Source organism: Epinephelus moara, chromosome 23 (assembly GCF_006386435.1).
Source record: "Epinephelus moara isolate mb chromosome 23, YSFRI_EMoa_1.0, whole genome shotgun sequence".
Taxonomy (NCBI): Eukaryota; Metazoa; Chordata; class Actinopteri; order Perciformes; family Serranidae; genus Epinephelus; species Epinephelus moara.
The window spans coordinates 7133956-7155265 of record NC_065528.1 but is presented as its reverse complement, the minus strand read 5'-3'; the positions used below and the strand labels follow the sequence as shown (position 1 = coordinate 7155265).

General features: G+C 43.3%; 1 protein-coding gene across 11 annotated transcripts in view; it reads right to left on the bottom strand.

The window, feature by feature from the left end:
- Window positions 1-21310, bottom strand: part of nav3 (neuron navigator 3) — a 397873-nt gene that overhangs the window by 69687 nt on the left and 306876 nt on the right. For 10 of the 11 annotated variants that reach the window (XM_050035975.1, XM_050035968.1, XM_050035970.1 and 7 more), the window contains 2 exons: window positions 12135-12243; window positions 491-901 (listed from right to left, as the gene is read on the bottom strand). In XM_050035975.1, the coding sequence (XP_049891932.1) occupies window positions 491-901; window positions 12135-12243 (520 nt within the window). The remainder of the gene's footprint in view (window positions 1-490; window positions 902-12134; window positions 12244-21310) is intronic. The other variant, XM_050035974.1, reaches the window with a different exon arrangement.

Sequence of the window (21310 nt, the reverse complement as noted above, 5' to 3'; positions counted from 1 at the left end):
AAAGGCCCCATCACCAAAATTCAACCTGCTATTAGTCTCACTTTGATTAACAATTCTATCAATTTTAGACAATAAGATAAAAAGCTGATTATGAAGATGTTAAATATTTGTTTACATGACTTAAATGGTACCTTGTAGAGTTTTTGGCCCCTAACAACACATGGAGTAATGTGGGTGCTCTATTTGTTTGTACCATGCACACATATGCATGCGTGTGAGCACTCAGGTGACACAATTAACATCCTTCAGTTGGTTCATGCCATTCCTCTGGTTGACAGTTGGTGGTGGTAGCAATGCGCAAACAGCGAGAAAGATTGGTAATTAGCAAATAAGCGTGTAAGGGTAAAGGATACAGAACATGTTAACATAACATGTGTTGAGTTACATATGTGAATAAGCCTGTAATTCATTGATTGGGCCATTAAAGCAGGAGCTCAGAATTAGTCAGTGCATCAGAGGAAGCCAACATGCTTAGCACTAGTCATCCTACCCGCTGGTGATATCATCCATCCGGCCGTTCCTCCCTAGGATGTCCCCATCACTCATGTACCCTGCCATCTCCATCTGCTTCCCTCCTTCCAGCCCTCCTCCTCCCTTCTCCCCCTGCTCCGCCCCCCTCGCCCCTGCTGCCACGGCTGCTCGCCTCAGGGGGGCACTGAACACAAACCTGGAGGGGTCCGAGTGGCCGCTGTAGCGCCCCGTGGTGGTGCCAGCGCTCGTCGTGCTCGCCCTGGGCGCAGCGTAGCTGCTGGGCATTGAGGGGGCTTCGCCTGCCTGGAGACGCGGGGTTTGTGTTTGGCCCAGACGCCAGGCCATGGGGGAGGAGCGTGAAGTGAGGGCTGGTAGACTTCGCCCATTGACCTCAGTGGTTACCGTGGTGTCGAAGGTTGTTTCTAGTGTGCTGTGGAAACAGAGGTGTACAAACAGCAAAATGTGGGTTAATTTTGATGCAGCAAAAACTGAAAATGATCAGCATGGTATTTTCTAACAGTTTCCAGCCATTCTTTACGGCTCAGTGTGGAGAGTTTTGGAAGAAGTGCCTTAAATACACAAACTCAAAACTCTATGTCATTATATCAAGTGCACTCCTGTGTGAAGGGCAAAGCACTGAGGTGAAAGGACCAATCGTATTTTAAACAGAGAGCTGTCTACATCAGTCGAGTGCCACTCCCTTCAAATCTGCTGTTTCCTCTAACATTGCTTTGTGTATGTGTGTGCATGCGTGTGTGACCTTCCTAAAGTGCTGTTTCTTCCAGCGTGTTAACTTGAAGGGGGAGGAGAGGAGAAAGTGAAGGCTCCCAGGAGAACATATGTCAGACCATCACGGTACATCACATAGAGATGGAGAGAGTGAGACAGCTACTTTTCCATCCAACTATCAAGTGTGTTTTTGCAAACACTTGAAATACCACAGAAAACAAAATCTGAATCAGGTGCATTTTCATCAGCAGGGTTGAAGGAAGTAAATAAACTCTCTGAAATGTCAGAAATATAGATTTAATGGCAGTGTGCAGATCTTTACTGACTTTCCAATCAGGTTTTCTAAATTGTTCTATCACCATTAGCTAATGAATAGCAGGATGAACATGCATCTAGAAGGAGAGATCTTGTGTAGGAGAGGGTGAAAAGTGAGTGTGAGAATAAGTGAAATCTTAGCAAATAAAAGCAGCCAAGATAAGGAATCAAACCTGGTGGAGGGAGACAAAGAGGACTGACTCACTATCCTGACAATCCTCCATTAGCCCTGCAACAGTCACTTTATTCTCTAATGTCGTAGAAGGATCTGAACATGTCATGTGCTGTGCAACACACGACTCTCATCTATCAAAGAATGCCTTGCCAGACAACAACAAAATAAATCCTAATTGATTTGCAACAGCGCTACAGAAGTGCAGCGAGTGAGTCAGCAGGATTGCAAATGCAAAACTAATACACTCATGGCCACTCACACACCAAGCCCTGCAGCTTGATGTATCACACTGACACAGAGAGCAAAGCATGGCAGCAGTGGTACCTCGCTTGAGCTCTCTCTGCTGGGAAAACGGGTGCACTACAGTCACATGATGACAGCCAGAACAAACCACACTCAACACCACAGAGTTGCTCTGATTTGTGTCCTTGAGGATAAGTTGCTTATGTGTACTCCAGGCACAAACATCTTTCTGTAAACAAAATGATGGCGTGCAGAATTATATAAAATACATTTTGCTATGGAAACACGATGAACACATAGGAAAAGTGTAAATAGGATTAAGGCTTTACATGTAATTGTTGCATGGATGCTAACACTATGATAAACTGACTGTCATATTTGATTTAGGCAATATGAGGATATGATGTTTGAACGTTAAAGGGACAGTTCACCCCAAAATCAAAATTACATATTTTTCCTCTCACCCATAGTACTTTTTATGAGTCTAGATTGTTTTGGTGTAACTTACCAAGTGTTGAAGATATCAGCTGTAGAGATATCTGCCTTCTCTCAAATATAATGGAACTAGATGGCACTCGGCTTGTGGTGCTCGAAAACAACAACAACAAAAAAACACATTTGATAAACTCAACGGCAATGTCTCCTTCCAAAAATCATGACCTGGTTACTGAAGATGATCCATAGTCTTTGTTGTGAGCAGTTTCATGAAGGAACTATTTTCTTTCTACTAAAATACATCCATCAACTTTATTACTGTGCAAAAACGTGCATGTGCTGCTAGCTCACCTAGCACTAAAACTAATGTTACAGTTCAAGGAGGACGCCATTACTATTTACATCTCATGTTGTCACAAGCACCCAGGCAGCAATTTTTTCCCAGTGGCCACATGCAGTACTGCAGCAAAAAAGAAAAAAAAAAAAAGAAATCCTCTGCGGCCCGGAAAGAATCTTCCCCACACACCACCTTTGTAAAAGAGACATCTGTAAAACAAGGTCAATTATGAATCTGTCCATTCGGAATTTTTGAGCCATGGTGGTTTTACGTTTGTAAAACTTCCCTCAATCTTTAGAAAATGATTTAAAAATCTGTGACAACATAACTTTGTTAAGTCTATGAGTCAAGTAGGAACAACTGCGCATATTCAGTGGGCTGCATACCCAGGATTAAACCCTGAAGCTAGAAAACTTTTTTGGTGTATGCGCCAGGCAAGCAACTCCATTGGAAGGAATAAGTGCCATCTTGGCATCCAGTATCTAGTTGTTACTAAAATCTATGGCAGATATAAGCTTCCTTCTGTGTAGTGATATGGTTGGCGGGTGTAGTTTTGAGTTTTTCAAATGCATTTTTTTGGCGCTTTGAGCACCACAAGCTGAGAGCCATGTAGTTTTGTTATATTGGAGAGAAGGCAGCCATCTCTATGGCCGATATCTCCAACACCTGGTGACTCACACCAAAACAATCTACACTAATAAACAGCACTTACAGGTAAGAAGAAAATAGACATTATTTGATTTCTGTCCCATTATTACATTAAATTGTAGCATCATCAGCAAGTTCATTCTAATGTAAATACACTCATCATCTTCCTGTTCTAACTTGAAAATGATGTACAGCTGCAGCCAATGCTAAAAAGACAATTTATAACATGTTTGCTAGCCGGCTGCTGCGATATTGCCTTTGAAAACAATAATTTTAAGGGACAAATGTAGCTGATAATACAGTTGCGATGGAGGACAGTAACTGGATATTTGGGATGAGACACCTATTTGGATGCCTGCCTCTGTACGCTGGCCTTCATTAGGTGACAAAAGCAACATCTTAAAGCAGTGTCTGGCACATAGTAGTGAGAGAGGTGTGAGAACAGCCTTGTGTGTGTGTGTTCGGTGAGAAAGGGCAGAAAGTGCACCCCTGTGATGCCAAGTGTCAACGTGAGAGGGGCAGCGATGCCAGCCATATTCACAACGCATCTTTATCAACACCTTCTAAGACACACACACACACACACACACACACACACAAAAAAACCCAGTGACACACGCAGTGCTGTGTCAGAGTGCCGAGAAACCAAATTAAACAAACATAAAAAAACAATTGCTTATCTGACAAGTGATCACAGCTGAATATGGAAACACAGAATCAATTTGCCACGGTATGGAAATCAAAATCATTTAACCATTCGTACACAATGTAGCCTGCTAAATCAGCTTATCTTTATCTACAGGAAGCAGAACAGGAAGAAAAAAAGACAGATAAACTGAGGGAGACTGTGTGTATGTGTTTGTGTGTGTGTGGAGGTGTTGAGATAAATGAGCATGCAAAATGAAGGATGAGGCTGAGCAGGAAGTACAGGAAAGGTGCTGTATATTTTACAAATCTAACCTACCACATATGAACACACATGTTCAACTGAAAACATGAATGATAGTCTATGTATACCATCAACATATCATTGTAAAATTAACTGCGATCCAATAAAGGTAGAATATATATCATTGGTGGTTGGTAGACCACATTTCCCATAAACCCTGCTGCTTTTCAAGGATCTTTGCTTTATTCCACTATCTGGTATAGAGCAGAACAAAAAACCCAAATAAATCCTAACAGAGGGAGACGGTTTTGTTTAGCCAAGAGATCAGCAGGAGAAGCATCCATGTTGACAGCAGGGGATTGGTTATTGCTGAGCAATGCTAAATATAAATACACTGGAACTTTCCCTCGCTGCTGCTAATGAGGTCTGAGAGTTTCAACATGGAGTTCTCATGGAGGTTCATTCACTGATCATGGTACAAATGGAATTCTTCAGCACCACTTCAAAGCCTCTCAAATGTCATGTACAATATTAGCCACAAGGTCTTCATAATAGCAGGTTTTTTTTATCCTGTATAAAATCCAAAATCCAAGATTCTCTGTCAAAATACACTATTTGGTAGGGCTGCATAACAGATTATGATGGAAATCCAATCTGTCCTATGACGGAGAATCCTCTGAGAGCTTAGAAAAGATTTCAACCCACTAGTCTCCTTTTCGGTTGATAATTATTAAGTAATTGACGGGAGGTTTTTTCTCAAGCATTTTTGGTCTTACTAATAACAATCTGAACTTTATGTAGATCACCCACAACATTTGAACAGTATTAGATTCCAGATTTATTGAGATTAATATATTTTGGAAAAAGTTTTGGTAGTTTTAGCATCTTGTGCAGGCTGTTTTGTTAGTTAGAGACTCTTCTTCAGACAAATTACCATCATCTTGAGTGCACTCCGCACCATAAACAGAGTTATGCTGCCTTCAGATGGGGTCGTGTTTACCATGTTTACAAGAGGAGTGCATATGAACGTCACCCTTATGTAATATTCTCGACTTCGGAAGTGGAAATTTTCTAAAAGTTAAGGTGATGGGTTTGCTGATGTTTTCAGAAATAGCAGTTAAGTTAATATATTGAAATTTTAGTTTTATACAGACTTTTTGGCAATTTTCTGTAATGTCTGAGGAAAACGTTGATTTTCCTAACGGCATCATCACTTCTAGCCACCGACTGTAATAACAGTAGCATCCATGGTGCCATTGCCTAGCCATTGTCTCGCAAACTTAACCACTCGGATGCCAAGCCTATCGTGTACATGACTTCTCATGTCATAACCACGAGTTCCATTTGAAGGCAGCATTAAATCACAACAAAGTATTCAAAGTCACTCCCCTGTTCACTCATTTGAAACTCCCTAAAATTTCTTTAAAATAAGCACTTTTGTCAGTAACGTGCCATAAATTTGGCGTGACAACCGTACTGTAACGTTATGTTTAAATATTGTTGACTTTTGGTGTTATACGGGACATGAGCTGTGATCTTCTTGAAAACCTGGTTTGTTTGACCCATCCACGTTCCCTCCCTCTCGCCCTATGCAGACTTTCTGGCTCTTTACGCCAATTACCCTCAGCGTCAAATATTGCCATGGATGGGTTTACAACAGAGTTACATTGGAGCCCAATGCATCTCATTAAGACACTAAAGGGTGCCTTTGGGGTCGATATCACATGCTGAGTGGAGTGTCAAAGCGTCCTGGTAATGAGAATGGGCAGGTATTACAAACACTTGATACTTTTCTCTACAGTGGACAGTCAAATGAGATATTAGGTGTTTGAGAAACACTCTTTTGCATCATGACTGACAGATGTAGTGTTGCACTGTTCATGAATTGCATTGTAGGATTGCTGGCAAACGTATACTATTTACCGTTTACCATTAGGTAGTGATTTTTGAAACATGATTATATTCTGAGCAACATAAACATAAATCTTGTACTGTCACAGCAGCTTTGAAACTAATAAGTATGCTAATTTTAACTGGCATAGTGGACTTAATCATTTATGATTTTGTTATTGGGACCTATTCAGGCAGCTGTGAGTTATTAGTTGTAAGCAGTCTGGTTTCATGACCTGAATTTATGTACAAAAAAGAAGTTACATTGTTAAGATTCAGTTGTGCAATAAAAAAAAAAAAGCAATTAAAACGGCACTGAGATTGAGTTGGATTCGTGTACATACTAACATGAAAGCAAAACCAAGAGAATTAAAAAAGAAAGACTTACACTACAAATAACAAGTGTTCTATTGTTATGTAAATGATTTTGAGGAAGTGTCATGACTGGGTATTTCACAGCATTAATGTATTCCAGCCTCATTGTAGAACCTAGATATCCAATTTATACACTTTGTAACTCAGCAGCTCACGCTTGATGAGTAACACAGTTATTGCTCTCCAGCTTTTGGAGGCAGAAAATATTGGAATGTGCCACTGCCTTATTTTGTCTGCATGTGTCTATATGCATGTGATGCTGGGTATATATGCTGTACGTGAGGCAGGCATCAGGACTGGCAGATGTTAAAGCCTACTAAATTGAGAACAATTCACAGCAATTGCTCACTGCTATCACAGCGCACATCTTCAATCTGGACTCCGAGAAAGGGTCCCCGCCCCACCGCCAACTCAGCCATCACTCACACGCATTCACATACACACTCCAGTCAGAACAGCCAAGTCGCTTTCCATCTTCCATCATAGAATGAAAACTCATCTTGTCAAGAAGTGCCTTGTATTACCTTCCTCCAGCTGAATCATGTCACTTCTCCACTCAGTCTGACTGCTCTCACAGGAACATTGTCAGGGATTAAAAAGTGTCTCTGGCTTTGACCTATCATTACTGTTAAGAACGTGTAATTTGGTAGTTTAGCTACACTTTTACTGTACGGTTGCAATCATTGCAAATTGCCTGGCATTGAAGCGTAAGCTAAATGTATATTAAAAAGAAAAACGTGTTCGCTTCAGAATGCACACAAATAGGACCAGCGGCTATCGTCTTAGTTCTAAAGCAATGAATAATTTAGCCTGCCCAGTTCTCTCCGTTCTCCAAATGTAAACACAAAATAAACAAACTCGACCGGGTGGAGCTATTATGTTCAAAATGTCATCTGGCGGTGGCTGACTCCCCGTGGGACTAGACAGGGATCCCTCAGGCCCCAGCAGACAGAGAGACAAGAGCAGGGGAGATTTCCCTTTTCTGTTTGTTGTGCCAGGTTTGTCCTTGAAGATGACAACATTTCTTCACACATGGAGCTGTCCCTTTTCCCTTCAAATGTCAATCAATACCATTTTCCATTGTCTGGATAGGTAAAAAAAGCAGTGGAGGGAAGGTGAATGTGTTTTTTGATCAATACAGATTGCCTGTGGAGGCACCAGCATCTCTAAAACATGTTGTGGATGTGAACTAAGCAGCTGTGTCGGCTGCAGTATCAAAGTAGCAAGGTCAGTTCAAAGAGAAAAGGACACGGTTTCAGGGCATCGGAAACCGCAGCTTAGCCACTTAGAGGTTTTTCAACTGGGTCAGAAATTTAAGGTAACATTAGCTGCCACCAGCTCCCAGGCATGCAATTTCGATGTAGATTTGCATAATGCACGTGGAACGTCTGGGAGTCTTTAGGGAAATGTAGCAGAGAGGCCAAACACATAATGATGCAAAACCAATGGTGGAAAGAGCAGATATTAGTGAGCTCCATTATCACCATGGGTAGTACATTGTATCTAAGGTGGCAGTGAACTTAGGAACAGGGCTGAATAATACAGATAGCTTTAGTCAAATGAAGTTACAATATTAAGAGGTAGTGTTTAGGTTGTGTTTCCAATCACTCACGAGACAGATGGGTAAAACATCTGTTTTGAATGTATTCCTTGTCAGAAGATGCCAAAATGCATGCAATAGCAATGCTGTACACATGTTGTTCACATCGGTCATGTGACAAGTAATGGCATAAAAAATGTAACAGATGTCCCACATTTCACTGAAAACTCAGTGAGAATCCTTTTAACACATTCTAATTTTGTACTGGCACTGCAGATGTGCCTAGTTTAGTCAATATTCCTGTATTCTGCTCCATTAGTATTAAATGAGCAAGCACACCCTGCGATTACAGCGGCGACCTTTCCCCGCAGCATATGTAAAAGTTGCAGTGGAGGAGTGTGAAGGAGGTGGGTGAGTCATGGCCCCATGGCTATGTACTGTGAGACAGGGGATAGTCCTTGAGGGTAACAAAGGACAACAAAGATGGCAAAGATTAAAAAAGCCACTTGAAATTGAAAAATGATGGGTTGCCCTTGTGGCCTGGGGTTGAGGGCTGACCATGAGTGCGCAGTGTCCCTGGTCTGGCCGGAGACCTGTGTTGCATGTTGTTCCCTAACTCTCTGCCACATCATTTCTTGTCATCTCTAATCTGTCAACTACTGATAAAAAGGCAAAAAAATGTACCAATAATACTTCAAAATTGAATAATAATGAATGGAAAACATCTTGAGTAAATCTTTATGCTATTTCTCACTGATCAAAATCTTAAAATAAGGGAATGATCATGATTACACCTTCACAAATTTGCTTTTATACAAAGCATAGCAGTCTTTCCAGTACCATATAGAGCTAGATTTGTTGAGGTGAATCCTTCCACGAGCACATATGGGCTCAACTGATATTTTGGACATAATGACAACAATTGCTCACTCTCAATCTCAATTTGTCGCAACAAAAGAAAAATCCAATATTTCGACTTTTTTTCAGTGTAGTCACCCTTAGAGAAAGAGAAAACTCCTAGCAAACAATTGCTGGAGGGTGACATTATGTCCCTGGCCAAAAATGGCTCAGGCAGACATGAAAAACTGCAGTTATGAGGCAGACAGCCAGATGCTAACGTTATTTCAATGCCCAATAATGGTCCACTCATACCCTCTGTTGGGGTAGAGTGACAAAGTCCATGCAGATAGAAAGTTGTGGTGGATGAATAGATAAAGCATAGGGTCTTCACCCAGGAGACTAGGGTTCAAGTTCCATGTTTACTGTTTGGTCCTGTTAACACTGTATTTCAACATTAGTAGGATGCTCAGGTATGTTCAGCTGACGGCCAGGCAACATCGCTGATGTCGGCACAACTTTCCTTTTGGAACTTTTTTTTTTAACCAAAACAGGACGTCTTGATTGAACGTTCAAACAACGGTCATTCAACATCTCAATTTTTGCTGGGCTATGGCGGCTGTTGCTGTGCTGGTGGACTATATTTCTGCTTTTATGGCTCCTGCTGGAACACCCAGTCTGCATGAATGGGGTGTAAACAGAAAGAGAGGGAGGATCCCAAAGAGAGAGAGCACGGAGAAAGAGAGTGATGAATATGACAGTCATGTCTGCTCGAGCATAACAGTGATTAATTACTTAAGGTCCTTCAAAGCTTCATGGTGATTACAGCCATTTCTTATCCAGGGGAGAGATTAGCACCGTCTGGCCAGGCTTTTGTCATGGATAGAATTGGCATGCACACTCTGACGCTATCCTTACATTGAGAATATAAACATGTCCGCAGTGGCACACACTCTGAAGTCGCCTTCCTTTTTTTTTCAATGAAATGTAATGGTTGCCTATTGCTTTGCTTTAAAGGTTCTCACAGGCACATACATGTGCAGACGCACCATATATGATGCTAAGGTTGAGGTATAATGATGCATTTTGCACATATTTAACGCTGTCTGTCCTTGTGTGTAAGATGCATGTGAATGAGAGTTAATGTTTCAGACCAATCAAAAGCCTCACACCCAAAACCCGTGGTTCCCATTGGATTAAATGGGGTGGTAAGACAATGTTGCTGTATTGATCGCGCCTGGCTGTTACTTCTCTGAGGAAAAAAGAACTCGAAAACAAACACACACACAGACTGCCATCTGTCATGGCTGTCTGCAGCCTGGCCACCATCTTCCTCTGCAAATGGGGCAAAACACACAAAATAATAGACTGAGCGAGAGGCAGAGAGTCGAGCAGGGAACCATTGCCTTGGGAGCTGACATAAACCAATGGATATCATTTTGTCCTCGCCTGAGACTGCAGTTTCTACACTGTTAGATTGTCCATGCAGCCCATGGCTCACAGATGGGACACTTTTTTAAGGTGCTGGTTGTCCATCAGCTCCTGAATGTCATTACATGTGTGCCAGCTGGTGAGGAAGGGGACGTCTGTTTTTTAATTAAATCCAGGAAACGTGGAGGGGAAGATGGCATGGTAATAGAGGGAACATCATTAATAGATGGAGACATATCTCCCCGTCAGATCAGTGTGATAAACTGCGCAGGGCGAGTCGGAGGTATCAGAATCAGAACTGCTTTTATTTTCCAAGGGCAACGGATGCACAAGGAAACTGCTGAGATATAAAACTATGATCACAAAGAAAATGTCTTGTTTCTTTTGGGTTATTTTCACTGGTTTGGTCGTGACATGTGTGGGTCTCCTTCAAAGTGTGTCTTTTGTTTTGGCTATGACACATTTAAAGGAAGTTAAACATGTCTCAGCTTCAGACTTGCCACACAATACGTCGGTGTGACAACAGCCTTTAAACGCAGCCCTACAGGCTGCAGATCTCGGATGAGATGATTAAATTCTGTTTTTTTCTGTTGTTCTTGAAGAAAGATGCTATGTTCTCCCTTCGTCTATTTCAAAAAAGGTTCCTACATTCATTCGTTCCTATTGAGAGTCACAGAGACAATAGAATATATACAAGCACTCAACATTTCCATATTTCTTTCTTTACATGGAACCCAGTTGCCAGAATGAATATTGCCATTGTACATTTCTGCAGACCACAGGTACGTTACATTTGTACGCTCTAAAAACCAACAATACACCTCCTTCCCATACCAAAAAGCAGACAGACACAGTTAGCGACTAGCTGGTGAACACAGTGCAGCATTCAGGAGCTGAAGAGCCAGATATTTCCCTCAGGAGTTGGTGGAGAGCAGAATGAACCAAACAAGCCAAGTTCTGCAAACTTTTCTTATACTCTTTAGAAAGAAAGTAAACTATAGTTGTGATTGTATCACAAGTCTCTCACAAAGGTGGAAGTCTTTTTAAATAAGCACTGGTAGCCAAATTAGTTTTCTCTACATTTGATTTCTTTCTAAAACAGTGTGTCATTGAAGTAGAGTGCTGCCTGCAGTGAGCCAGGTGGGGGGGTCGATTCTTTGAAGCCGACCAGGCAAAAGCTGCAGTCATGGTCAGAGAGAACACAAAATCACACTAATCTAATGCCAGTGAAAGTATAAATAATGAATTAAACCACATAAGAAGCAGATGGGAGCATTTTTACACTTGAGTTGTGAGATATACATGATCCTATTTGAGGTGTTACATTACACTATTGCCTCAGTTAAATAAGACAGCGGCTTAAAGCCGGGCCGCTCAGTATAATTCCTCAACCCTGAAACAAGTCATGTGGGTTAAATTTTAAAATTCTTTTAAAGATTTATTCTGATTGGTGGGGCTCATTTAAAACTCCTGACTTCATGAATAAAATGCCACTGAGGAAGCAAATTACAACTGTTAGAACAAGGAAGTGGTGGCTTTAGACTGTATTTTAGGAGTGAATTACTGCTCAATTTTGCATATGCTGTGGCTACAGCCTTGACAGTTTACTTAGTTTAAGACTGGAGGGTTGATGGATTGAATCAAGGACTGCTTGAGAAAATGTGGCCAAGAGATATGAATGGGAAACTATACTCTTGTATCTCCAAGACTAGAATCAATCTCGTTGTCACTTTCACCACCAAATGGGCCTTGAAAAAAATCAGACCAGAGTCCTTTACTATTACCAGTGAGTAAGGGGCAGTACCATCTGTGTGCCTACCTGTGGCTGATCTGTGTCCCCCGTAGACTGGACATGGTTTCTTCCAGGTTCTGCCGCAGGTCAGCGATGTTCTTCACCGTCCTCATGCGTCTTGTCTCAGGATCCTCTCCTGCAGACACACATTTTATATGATTTACTAGGATGTTTGGACCCGCACACACACGCATATGCACACACACACAGCAGTCACCCACACCCACAAAGGCTACACGCACAATATATTAGAAGTGAGGAGGACATCTGACATACAGTATTTTATTGGATGTCACTGAACGCCTCAGTAAGGAAATGGAATGATGACCGATCACGATGACAGCCAGCATGGGTGCAACATCTCTAAACCCCGCGTTGACAATTGGGAAGTCATTCAATGAATCAGCCTGTCAGGCTGCACCACATGCACTTCTTTTAGTCTTATAAAGTGGATACATTATTTTACGCAGTACTGACATTTTCCCTTCGGGCCAATGGAGAAATGTCGTGCCATGACACCGCGCGCTCTGTCAGTTAGTTCGGGACACAGTCGTGCCTGCGAAAGCAAACTCTGTCAGAGCTCCTGTGCTTCTCTGTCAGGCACATCGGAAAACGCTGCCACTTCACTCCACTGTCTTCCTACCCCTCCCTACAGCAGCATGCAGCTAAAAGTCATATGTTTTATGCTCTTCTCAGTGCCGCGTTGAAAATGAAGCACTAGTTTCACTCAGGCATTCGGCCCATTCTGAAGGAGTGCTGCTAATAAGCACAGGGTGGGCAACATTTCAGAAGTGCGAGCCGTGGGCGCACACCAAAGTATCTGCTTGTCCGCTCCAGTTAAGCTTTTCTGTTAGCTCGTCAAGCTAGCCCATATCCACAGGCGGGTACCACAGAATGGGTAATTAACAAGTGGCATGAGACACAGAATGGATGGCAGTCACACTGCTTTCCAGTTTTAAGGTGCTTTCAGAAGTCTCAACGGTGGAGATGAATAAGCCGGCAGATCCTTTACAACAAAGCAATGCAGCGTTATGGTAAGATGAGTGTGAGAAGCTGAGCTGTGTGCTGGTTTCAGTGCTCCGAGCATACGTACTAACAGCGAGCTACTGTGATTACAGTGACTGGGGCAAATGGGGGCAGATGGGAGCAGTGGTAGGCTGGAGGTTTGAAAAGGCCCCCAGCGACTCCTGTGGCACAGCTCAGTGCCAGGAGGAGAGAAATAGTTGAGGTGTTTATGTGCTGCAATATAAAGCAGGTAGGTATTAAAAATAAGCAGAAAAGCTCAGCCAGTTTTCCCTCGATAACTATATAGTTCTTAAAAAACAAATTAATTTCAGAGCTGACCTCAGGCATGTGGATAAACTTTCCAGTAATAATGCACAGACTGTATATATTTCTTTTATGCAAAAAGTACACAGTGTGCAATACATTTTTTGGCCTCACTAAAGTTCCTGTCTTTTCCCCTCACTGAAAAATGATTTGTTTAGAACAGACACTGCCACTGTGTACCTGATTTTGCATCAATTTTTTTTACTGTTTTGGTGTACAGTGTATGACAACACACATTGTTGGAGTCATTTTGTAACCAGGTTCAGCCTTGGTGACTGACACTGAATCACTTATTTAACATGCTGTGATTGCTGCAGTTGGTGCAGCTATCTTGGCTGCCTGTCGTGTAGAAAAGCCTTCTTGAAGGGGAACACCAATATGTTATTTTCATGGCCTAGGAAAGGTCAATCAATATTTGTTAACATTAGCTACTCTCTCTCAAAACCAGACACCAGAGAAGTAAGTCAAACATAGGGTATGAAGTCTGAAGCTGCTCCATAGACAGTGAATGAGACTGATTTTGTGGACTCCACAGAATGTTTGTGAAACAGAAACTGCACCCATATACATTCCCCTGGGTGCTCTCAGTGTCATCTATAACATCTTTCACCATTCATAGTCCAGACTTTATATCTTATGATATCATCACAAATTTTGGACTGTCTTGGACAATTGGAATACCATATATGAATTTTGAAAATGGGTCAGTTCCCCTTTAAGTAAAGGTGAAGTCAACTGACCCTCATTTTCATTTACTTTTTTTTTTTCTAAATAAAATGACCTTTTTTTTATCAATTACTTACCTCCTGTTACTTTGAATACGAGGAGAAACTGTTGTTTTCCTGTATGCCTCCACGGTGAATGGAGAATCCAAAAAAGAATCCGGGTCATTGGGGACCACTTTAAACAGCAAAACTAAAATGTAATGTTTTAGGGAAAATGCATGTGTTTGGGAAGTACTGAGCATACAACTGAATAAATGAGACATGGATAATACTGCACCAGCTGTTTAAGAGTTTGCCAACTGATATTATGATATAGTTTTGCTGTTGTTAAGCACGGCCCCCAGTGACTTCAACTCATGAAGAATCTTCACTTTTTTGGATTCTCCGTTCATCATGGAGGCACGCAAGAAAAACAAAGCTTTCTTCATGAATTCAAGGTAACATGCAGCGAGTAATTGTTGTACAAGTGGTCATATTGCAGGTGAAGTATTCCTTTAAATGCTTTAAAACTCCAGTGAATAAAGCTGCGACATGAAGCTAGTAACAGTAGCAGATACAATGAGATTTGTTAGGTGTTCACCTGCCACCAACGATAGGATTCAGTACCGATTAATACTGTTTAGAGACAGTTCCACAAAGATCCATTCACTACAATATCTGCATTCAAAAAATCTTTTTCAAAATTAAGTCAAGACATGACCTCAATTATACTGTATCGTACTGAGTGATGACCTCACAGGGTGCAGAGCAGCCTGGTATAATTGAGGTCATGTTTTGTCTTTGCAGAGCAAACAGACCAAGGGTTGTGTGAGGATGAGGTGGTGCGGCATGTACTTAACCTCTGACCCCACATCAGATTTCAACTCTATGGGCAGTGATTAGAAATCGATGAGGCACGTATGATTTTGTTCTAAAACTTACTAGAAGAAGGAATACACGCAATCACAGCAGCGAAACTGTTCACAGCCAACGCACGGAAGCTTCTGTGGATTGAATTTATTCCTGTCAAGATGGAACACGTCTGAAACAGCACTGAGAGACAGAAACTCTCCTTTGAAGCTCAGAATGATGCGCTTTTGTCATTTTTCAGTAGGTTGCAGCTCCTTAAGGAAACGACTCAGTCCAAGCATTGAGCGGGGGAATGGATCCCTGGTACAGCAAAGTCAAAGCATCACTGTTATCAGATTTTCTCTTCTTCCCATTCTCGTGTCTTCCTCTCCTCCTCTCACCAGGGCCCCTTCGAGAAAGATCCAATTACAATCCCATTATAAAAGTGACATGAGGAGATCTGGCCCTGGAGCCTCCGTCATGAACGGACACTTCATGCAACATTGAGAAGCAGCCCAAGGCGTGTGTGTGCATTTATGTTTCTTTTGTGTGTGTGTGAGTGTGAACAATTCACTGCAGCACAGGAGCAGGAGTCTCCCCTGCACAGCAGAGATGAGGCAAGAAGAATTTTCTGTAACTGCATGTCACTTGCAAACCAACACTTTTCACACTCACAAACACACACACACACACACACATTGGAGTCTCTTTGAATAAGAAAACTAACATTCAGTCAAAAACACAATACCTATAAGCAATTTACCAGCTCAGCACCCTTTTGTGGATCAAGAGGAGTGGCAGAAATGTGTGTAGCCAAATCCCCAGTATCTAATACCCAACGTAGTGGCTGCTTATACACATGTATAGTTGGTGTTTTCACTTTAGTATTCAACACTACAGAGTGGTGAGAAGCCACAAAGCTTTCATTTGGATTCAAGCTGCTGCCCAGCTCTTGGCCCTGTGAGGCTGTGAAGCAGCCAAACTGAGACCAGGTCCATGGGGAGGATCGAAAAGGGCACGAAAGGAGGGAAGGTGCACAAACACACACACCTAGACACACACAGTGGGTATAGAGCAAACGCTGCTTCGAGATAAACTTGACGCATCAAAATGCAAATGACTGAAATTTGGGACTCACACAGTTACACACACACACACTCTCCCCAGCACACCCACACACATACTGTAGCAGTGGGTGCCGGCTCACTCTCTCCCTCTCTTTCAATAATGCATGTGAGCTGCTGCTGATGCCCCTCACTCTAGCTGAATACTATTAGGGTGCCATCCCAGTGTGTAATTATACAAAACACATGCATGCCAACACACATACATACACAACTAGACACAACAGTGAGCTAGCTCCAGCCTTGTCGCAGTAGTTTGTCACAAATCAGCCTTAATAACGAAGCTTTGGCTGTCAGTCACCGACAGGCGTGTCACTATGGCAGCTCTCACGCGCACACAGATCGATGCATCCATACATGCAATTTTTACGGCCCTGTTGCTGAATGTGTTTCCTAACAGGCGTCGCGGCACACTGAGAGCTTGTTAATACGCATCAATGACAACTGCTCCCCCGAGGCTGGAAGCTCAAAACCGCCACGACAGCAGCTGGATACTTTGAAAGCCAACTTTGACAGGGTGAGGGAGTTCTTTAAGGATGTAAATGGCCCCACAGATATCTGGATAGATCTCTGGCACACACACAGAAAAGTACAGAGAAAAAAACACCTGTATGCATGCACAGAGTGCATATGAGCACACACACACACACACACACACACACACACACACACACACACACACACACACGCACAAAAGTATAATAATAAGCTATTGATCATGTTGGCTGTGTGACTCATGGGCAGTGAGGGAGGTGCAAGATAAAAGCTGTGCTTTCGCAGTGGGTGAGGTGTTGATTTTCCATCATCCATATCTCAAGGTATTTCTTCTTTATGCTGCATCATGCCTTAACCTGCTTCAACAATAATCTGCTCATTGCCAAAGCTCGCCCTGCTGTGCTGCACATTTTAGTCATAATAATCATCTCTACTGTCACATCATACTTCACTCTCCCACATCCCTTTCCTTGCCTCTCACATCAAAGCCAGGTTTTTACATGGGGGCTCATTCCAAAAACACAAATCAGACTCCATGTCAAGCTCTCCCAAGCTTCGCGTTAATGCAGCTACTGTCGAGGTATGGCAATGTACCTGTAGGTATAGGTTAGACCCCAGCTGCTAAATTCGTAGTGCAGCACTTAACAATGCTGCGCACACAGCAGAGAACCTCATTTGCAGACTGTGACTGTGTGTGGATGCAAGAGATAAAAAGGATGTGTGCATGTAGAGGGGATCTTTTTATCTGCCCGTGCCCATGAATTCAAATGCTTGTGTAAATGATGTGGGTGAGGATGCCGAGAGTGTGTATGAATTGCACGAGGGAGGGTGTGTGTGTGTGTGTGCTTTTAAAGCCTTGTCTCACAAATTTCTTTTAAATAATGTCTTAAAATGCTAATAGTGTGCCCTGAGAAGTAGTTTCCCTATCATGAGGATTAAGGAAAACCAGCTTATTGAAGGCTTTTTCTGCTCCGACGTTCTTATATTCTGCTCAAGTTTGCATTTTTTAAACTTAACTAAAACTTAGTCACTTCACATTAACATAAGTGTTTTAACTTCTACTAATTTTCCGATTTGTGGTGTTGTCATAGTAATCCTTTCAAGTTGGAGGAATGTAAACCACAAATGATGGTGTGTAATGTCCTCCATACTCATGCTCATTTCCTGGACTGTGTTGACTTACGTGGGCGTGGCTGTGTGTGCAGCACCTGCTCCAGGTCGCCCAGCATCGTCAGGATCACCTCTTTATCCAGCTGAGCTGTTCCCTCACGAGGACCGCCCCCTGAAACCTCCTCCTCCGCCCAATACCCACCGTCCTTCTCCTTGCCTCCCCGCTTCCCTCCACCCCTTCCTGCCGCTGGCTCTTCATCCGAACGCCCGCTGCCGTCTTCATCTGTGCAACCCTCCTCCCTGGACTTCCGTGCTGCCTCAGTCCGTGGGTGGCCGCTATACGACGCCCGTTGTGGGCGCCCGCCTGCACCTGTGCATCGCCAAGGGACCGGGATGAGGGAGTGCTCTGACTGCGAAAGTACCTTGGTGAGGGAGAGCGAAAGGGATCGAGCTCTGGTGCCCCGCACACCTCCGCCCCTTGTGACCACCTCCTTCCTGGGGCTTCCCTGCAGGCTGCCTCCTGCTCGCTGTGTGGGGGATGAGTACGACGAAGAGTTCTGAGGTTGTGAGAGACGAGACGGTGGCTCGTCGAGCTCAAAGGAGTAAACTCGCTGCTCGCCATCGCTCAGCAGGGTCAGGTTTGTGAGTGAGCGCTGCTTGATCCGCAGGTTGAGGTTGTCAGGGAGAGGCTGGGGAGGCCGTCGTGCCGGGCTGCCTCCCTGATACACCGAGAACTCTGCTCCTCTTTTCATCTCTGCTCACCGCTCCCCTCCCTTTTCCCGGCTTACCTTTTCACCACTGGTGGCTCAGTGAGTAAAACTACTCATGCAAGTGGGTCTACCTGTGCGTAGCTCTCTGTTTCACATCTTGGCTGCACTGTCAGTGGGAGAACAGATGGAGGGAAGGAGGAACCGGAGGACGGAGGAGGCAGAGAGATGTGTCCCCACGTCCCACGCCTCCCGACTGCGGTCCAGGCTTCAGAGGGCTGGAGGGAAAGCAAGCGCAGGGCGAAGATTGGAGAGGAAAGCTCCCTCTCAGGCATGTAGGTAGAATCCAGATCCATCCTTGAGCCAGTCCATGCTCATGGTCAGACGTTGAGCCAGACACAAACACTTATTTCGTCCACTCCTTCTCCTGTCCTCATGCTTTCTGTCAGTCTTCTCCCCTCTTTTCTCCTCCTTCACCACAGTCAGGGGCGTGGATGAACGAGCCGCTACATCTCCCTTCCCTCACTAACACGTTCTCTCTCCCTCCCGCGCTCACTCTATTTATCTTTTCCCTCACTAAACGACAGTCTCTTTTCATTCACTCTTATCTCCCTCCCTCCACCTTCTGTCTCTCCTTTTAATTACCACCTCTCCGTCACACTTCTCCTGCCTCCCCTCTGACTCTCTGACAGTCCCTCTCTGCTCACAGTGGAGAATGAACGGGTGGTGAAGCCGGCGACGGGCTCACATAGCTCTCGGTCTGCTTGTTCATTCCTGCATGCAGCCTGCAGTACTCTCTCTCTCTCTCCCTCTCTCTCTCAGCCCTCCTTCTCTGTGCTTATCACCCTCTCTTTCTCTTAATCCTTCTCATTCTCTCACTTTGTGCTCACTTCCCTCCTCTTCCTCACCCCTTATCTTCCCTCCCTCGCACTATCATTCCCCCCACTCTTTCTGTCTCTCCATCTTCCCCTCGCAGTGTGACAGTGAGTTGTTTGGACAGCAGCACCTGTATGCTTGCAGCCCCTGCTGCACCGCACCGGCCAGCCTGACTTAATTAAATGCTATCTTGAGGAGCTGAAGCGGCCAGCCCACAGCTTATCGCGGATCAACAATGAGACCACAGAACCAACATATCCCCATCAATCAATGCGAGCTTTATTAGCCCTGTCGCTATTAGTCACAGCTGTCTTCCACACATTCTTCAATCGCAGTTACCAATGGCAAGCAGGGACTGAAAGCAGTTGCCTCAGAAACCATATAAAAGTTTATCCTAATTGTTTGTTTACTGTGAGTGACACAACTACATATTCATCAGCAGCTATGTACATTTTTTGCTATTACTAATCAAAACACACTCATACAAATCAATAAAATTACATCTGAGACTACCATCTGCTGTTGCTGTTTTTACATTTCTTGTCTACAAGTAATTCCCAAAAGCTTAAATCAACATATGACTAAGGCGCTTGTACATGTAAAATGAGTAGGCCTGTCATGTGGTATTTGTGGTGTGCATGCACTTGAATTTTCTTCTCGGAGACTCATTTCTGCGCCGCTATGGAGGAAGAGTCGGGAAAGGCGAAGGATGCGAGACGACCATGAAACGTGTGACAACAAAAAGCAAGTGTTTGAAATGGACCCCAAACAAAGGCAACGGTCAGCGCTGCAGTCTAATTCCATCCTTCAAATGACGGGCTTCTGTAAAGCCGCAACCAAAGCAAAATGTCTGGAATGTCACCACCGACCTGACATCCCCAAACCTGTAATCACCCGCTGTTGTTTGTGTGCACGCCGAGCTTTGTAGAGTCTTTCTGGCTTCACTTTGAACTTGACATCTTATTTATCATCTGTGATGACCTCTATTATTTCTGTTATTATAAGGCTGGAGTTTCGTTCCAAATTATCCATCAATTGAACCAAGTGACATTTCTTCTAAGAATGATTTGGAAGGATCTGAGTCACTGTGCTTTAAACAGACTACACAATACAGCAGATAGTGGTGAATGAATGTCAGGCAGCACAAAGATCTTTTATGTAAACTAGGATGAGTGAAGTTGTGACACTGAAGTCTTCATTTGCAAGAAGCCAAAATGCAATTGAAACAATGGAACTTCTCTGTGCCAGTGGTTTGTGTTGTGATTGTGTGTTGCCTGCTCTAACCTCTCATTCTGCTCCTTGGCAGGATTTTAAGATTGTGGTTAGAAACTCCTTCAAACTGGTCAAACGTCCCTGGGCCCTGACCTCTCAGCCGCACAAGCTCAATTGCACAGATGTCCACTGACTGTAATTAAAGGACAATAAAGATGTTTGCAAACTTTGCAAACAAACAGTAGGATTTAATTTCAACCAGCAGCTTTCAGCTGTGTATGTGATATGAGAACCATAGTTGAATGGGATCATAAACTCAAACATATAGAAAGTACAATATATTGGCATAGGGATGTCAAAAGTTAACTGTTAATGGGTTAACTGGTGAATATATTTTTGATTGGCTACGCATGTCGTTCAATCGGTTTATTTTGCTGCTCTTCAGTGCACCACCTGGGTCTGCTGGGAGCTAGCTAGTGGCACTGCCTATTCACCCTCCAGTCTCACTCCAGGTCACCCTGATGAGTACGTGGCTTAATTTTGAGCCTTGTATTCCTTTAGCCCTTAGCAGTAATGATTTTATGAGCTTTTTTAATGACAAAATTGTAACTATTAGAAGCAAAATTCATGACCTCCTGTCCTCAGATAGTACCTATCTAACCTCAAACACAGCTGTAAGACCTAATATATATTTAGATTGCTTCTCCCCAATTTCTCTTCAAGAATTGACCGAAGTGATTTCTTCATCTAAATCATCAACGTGTCTCTTAGACCCCATCCCAACTAGGCTACTTAAG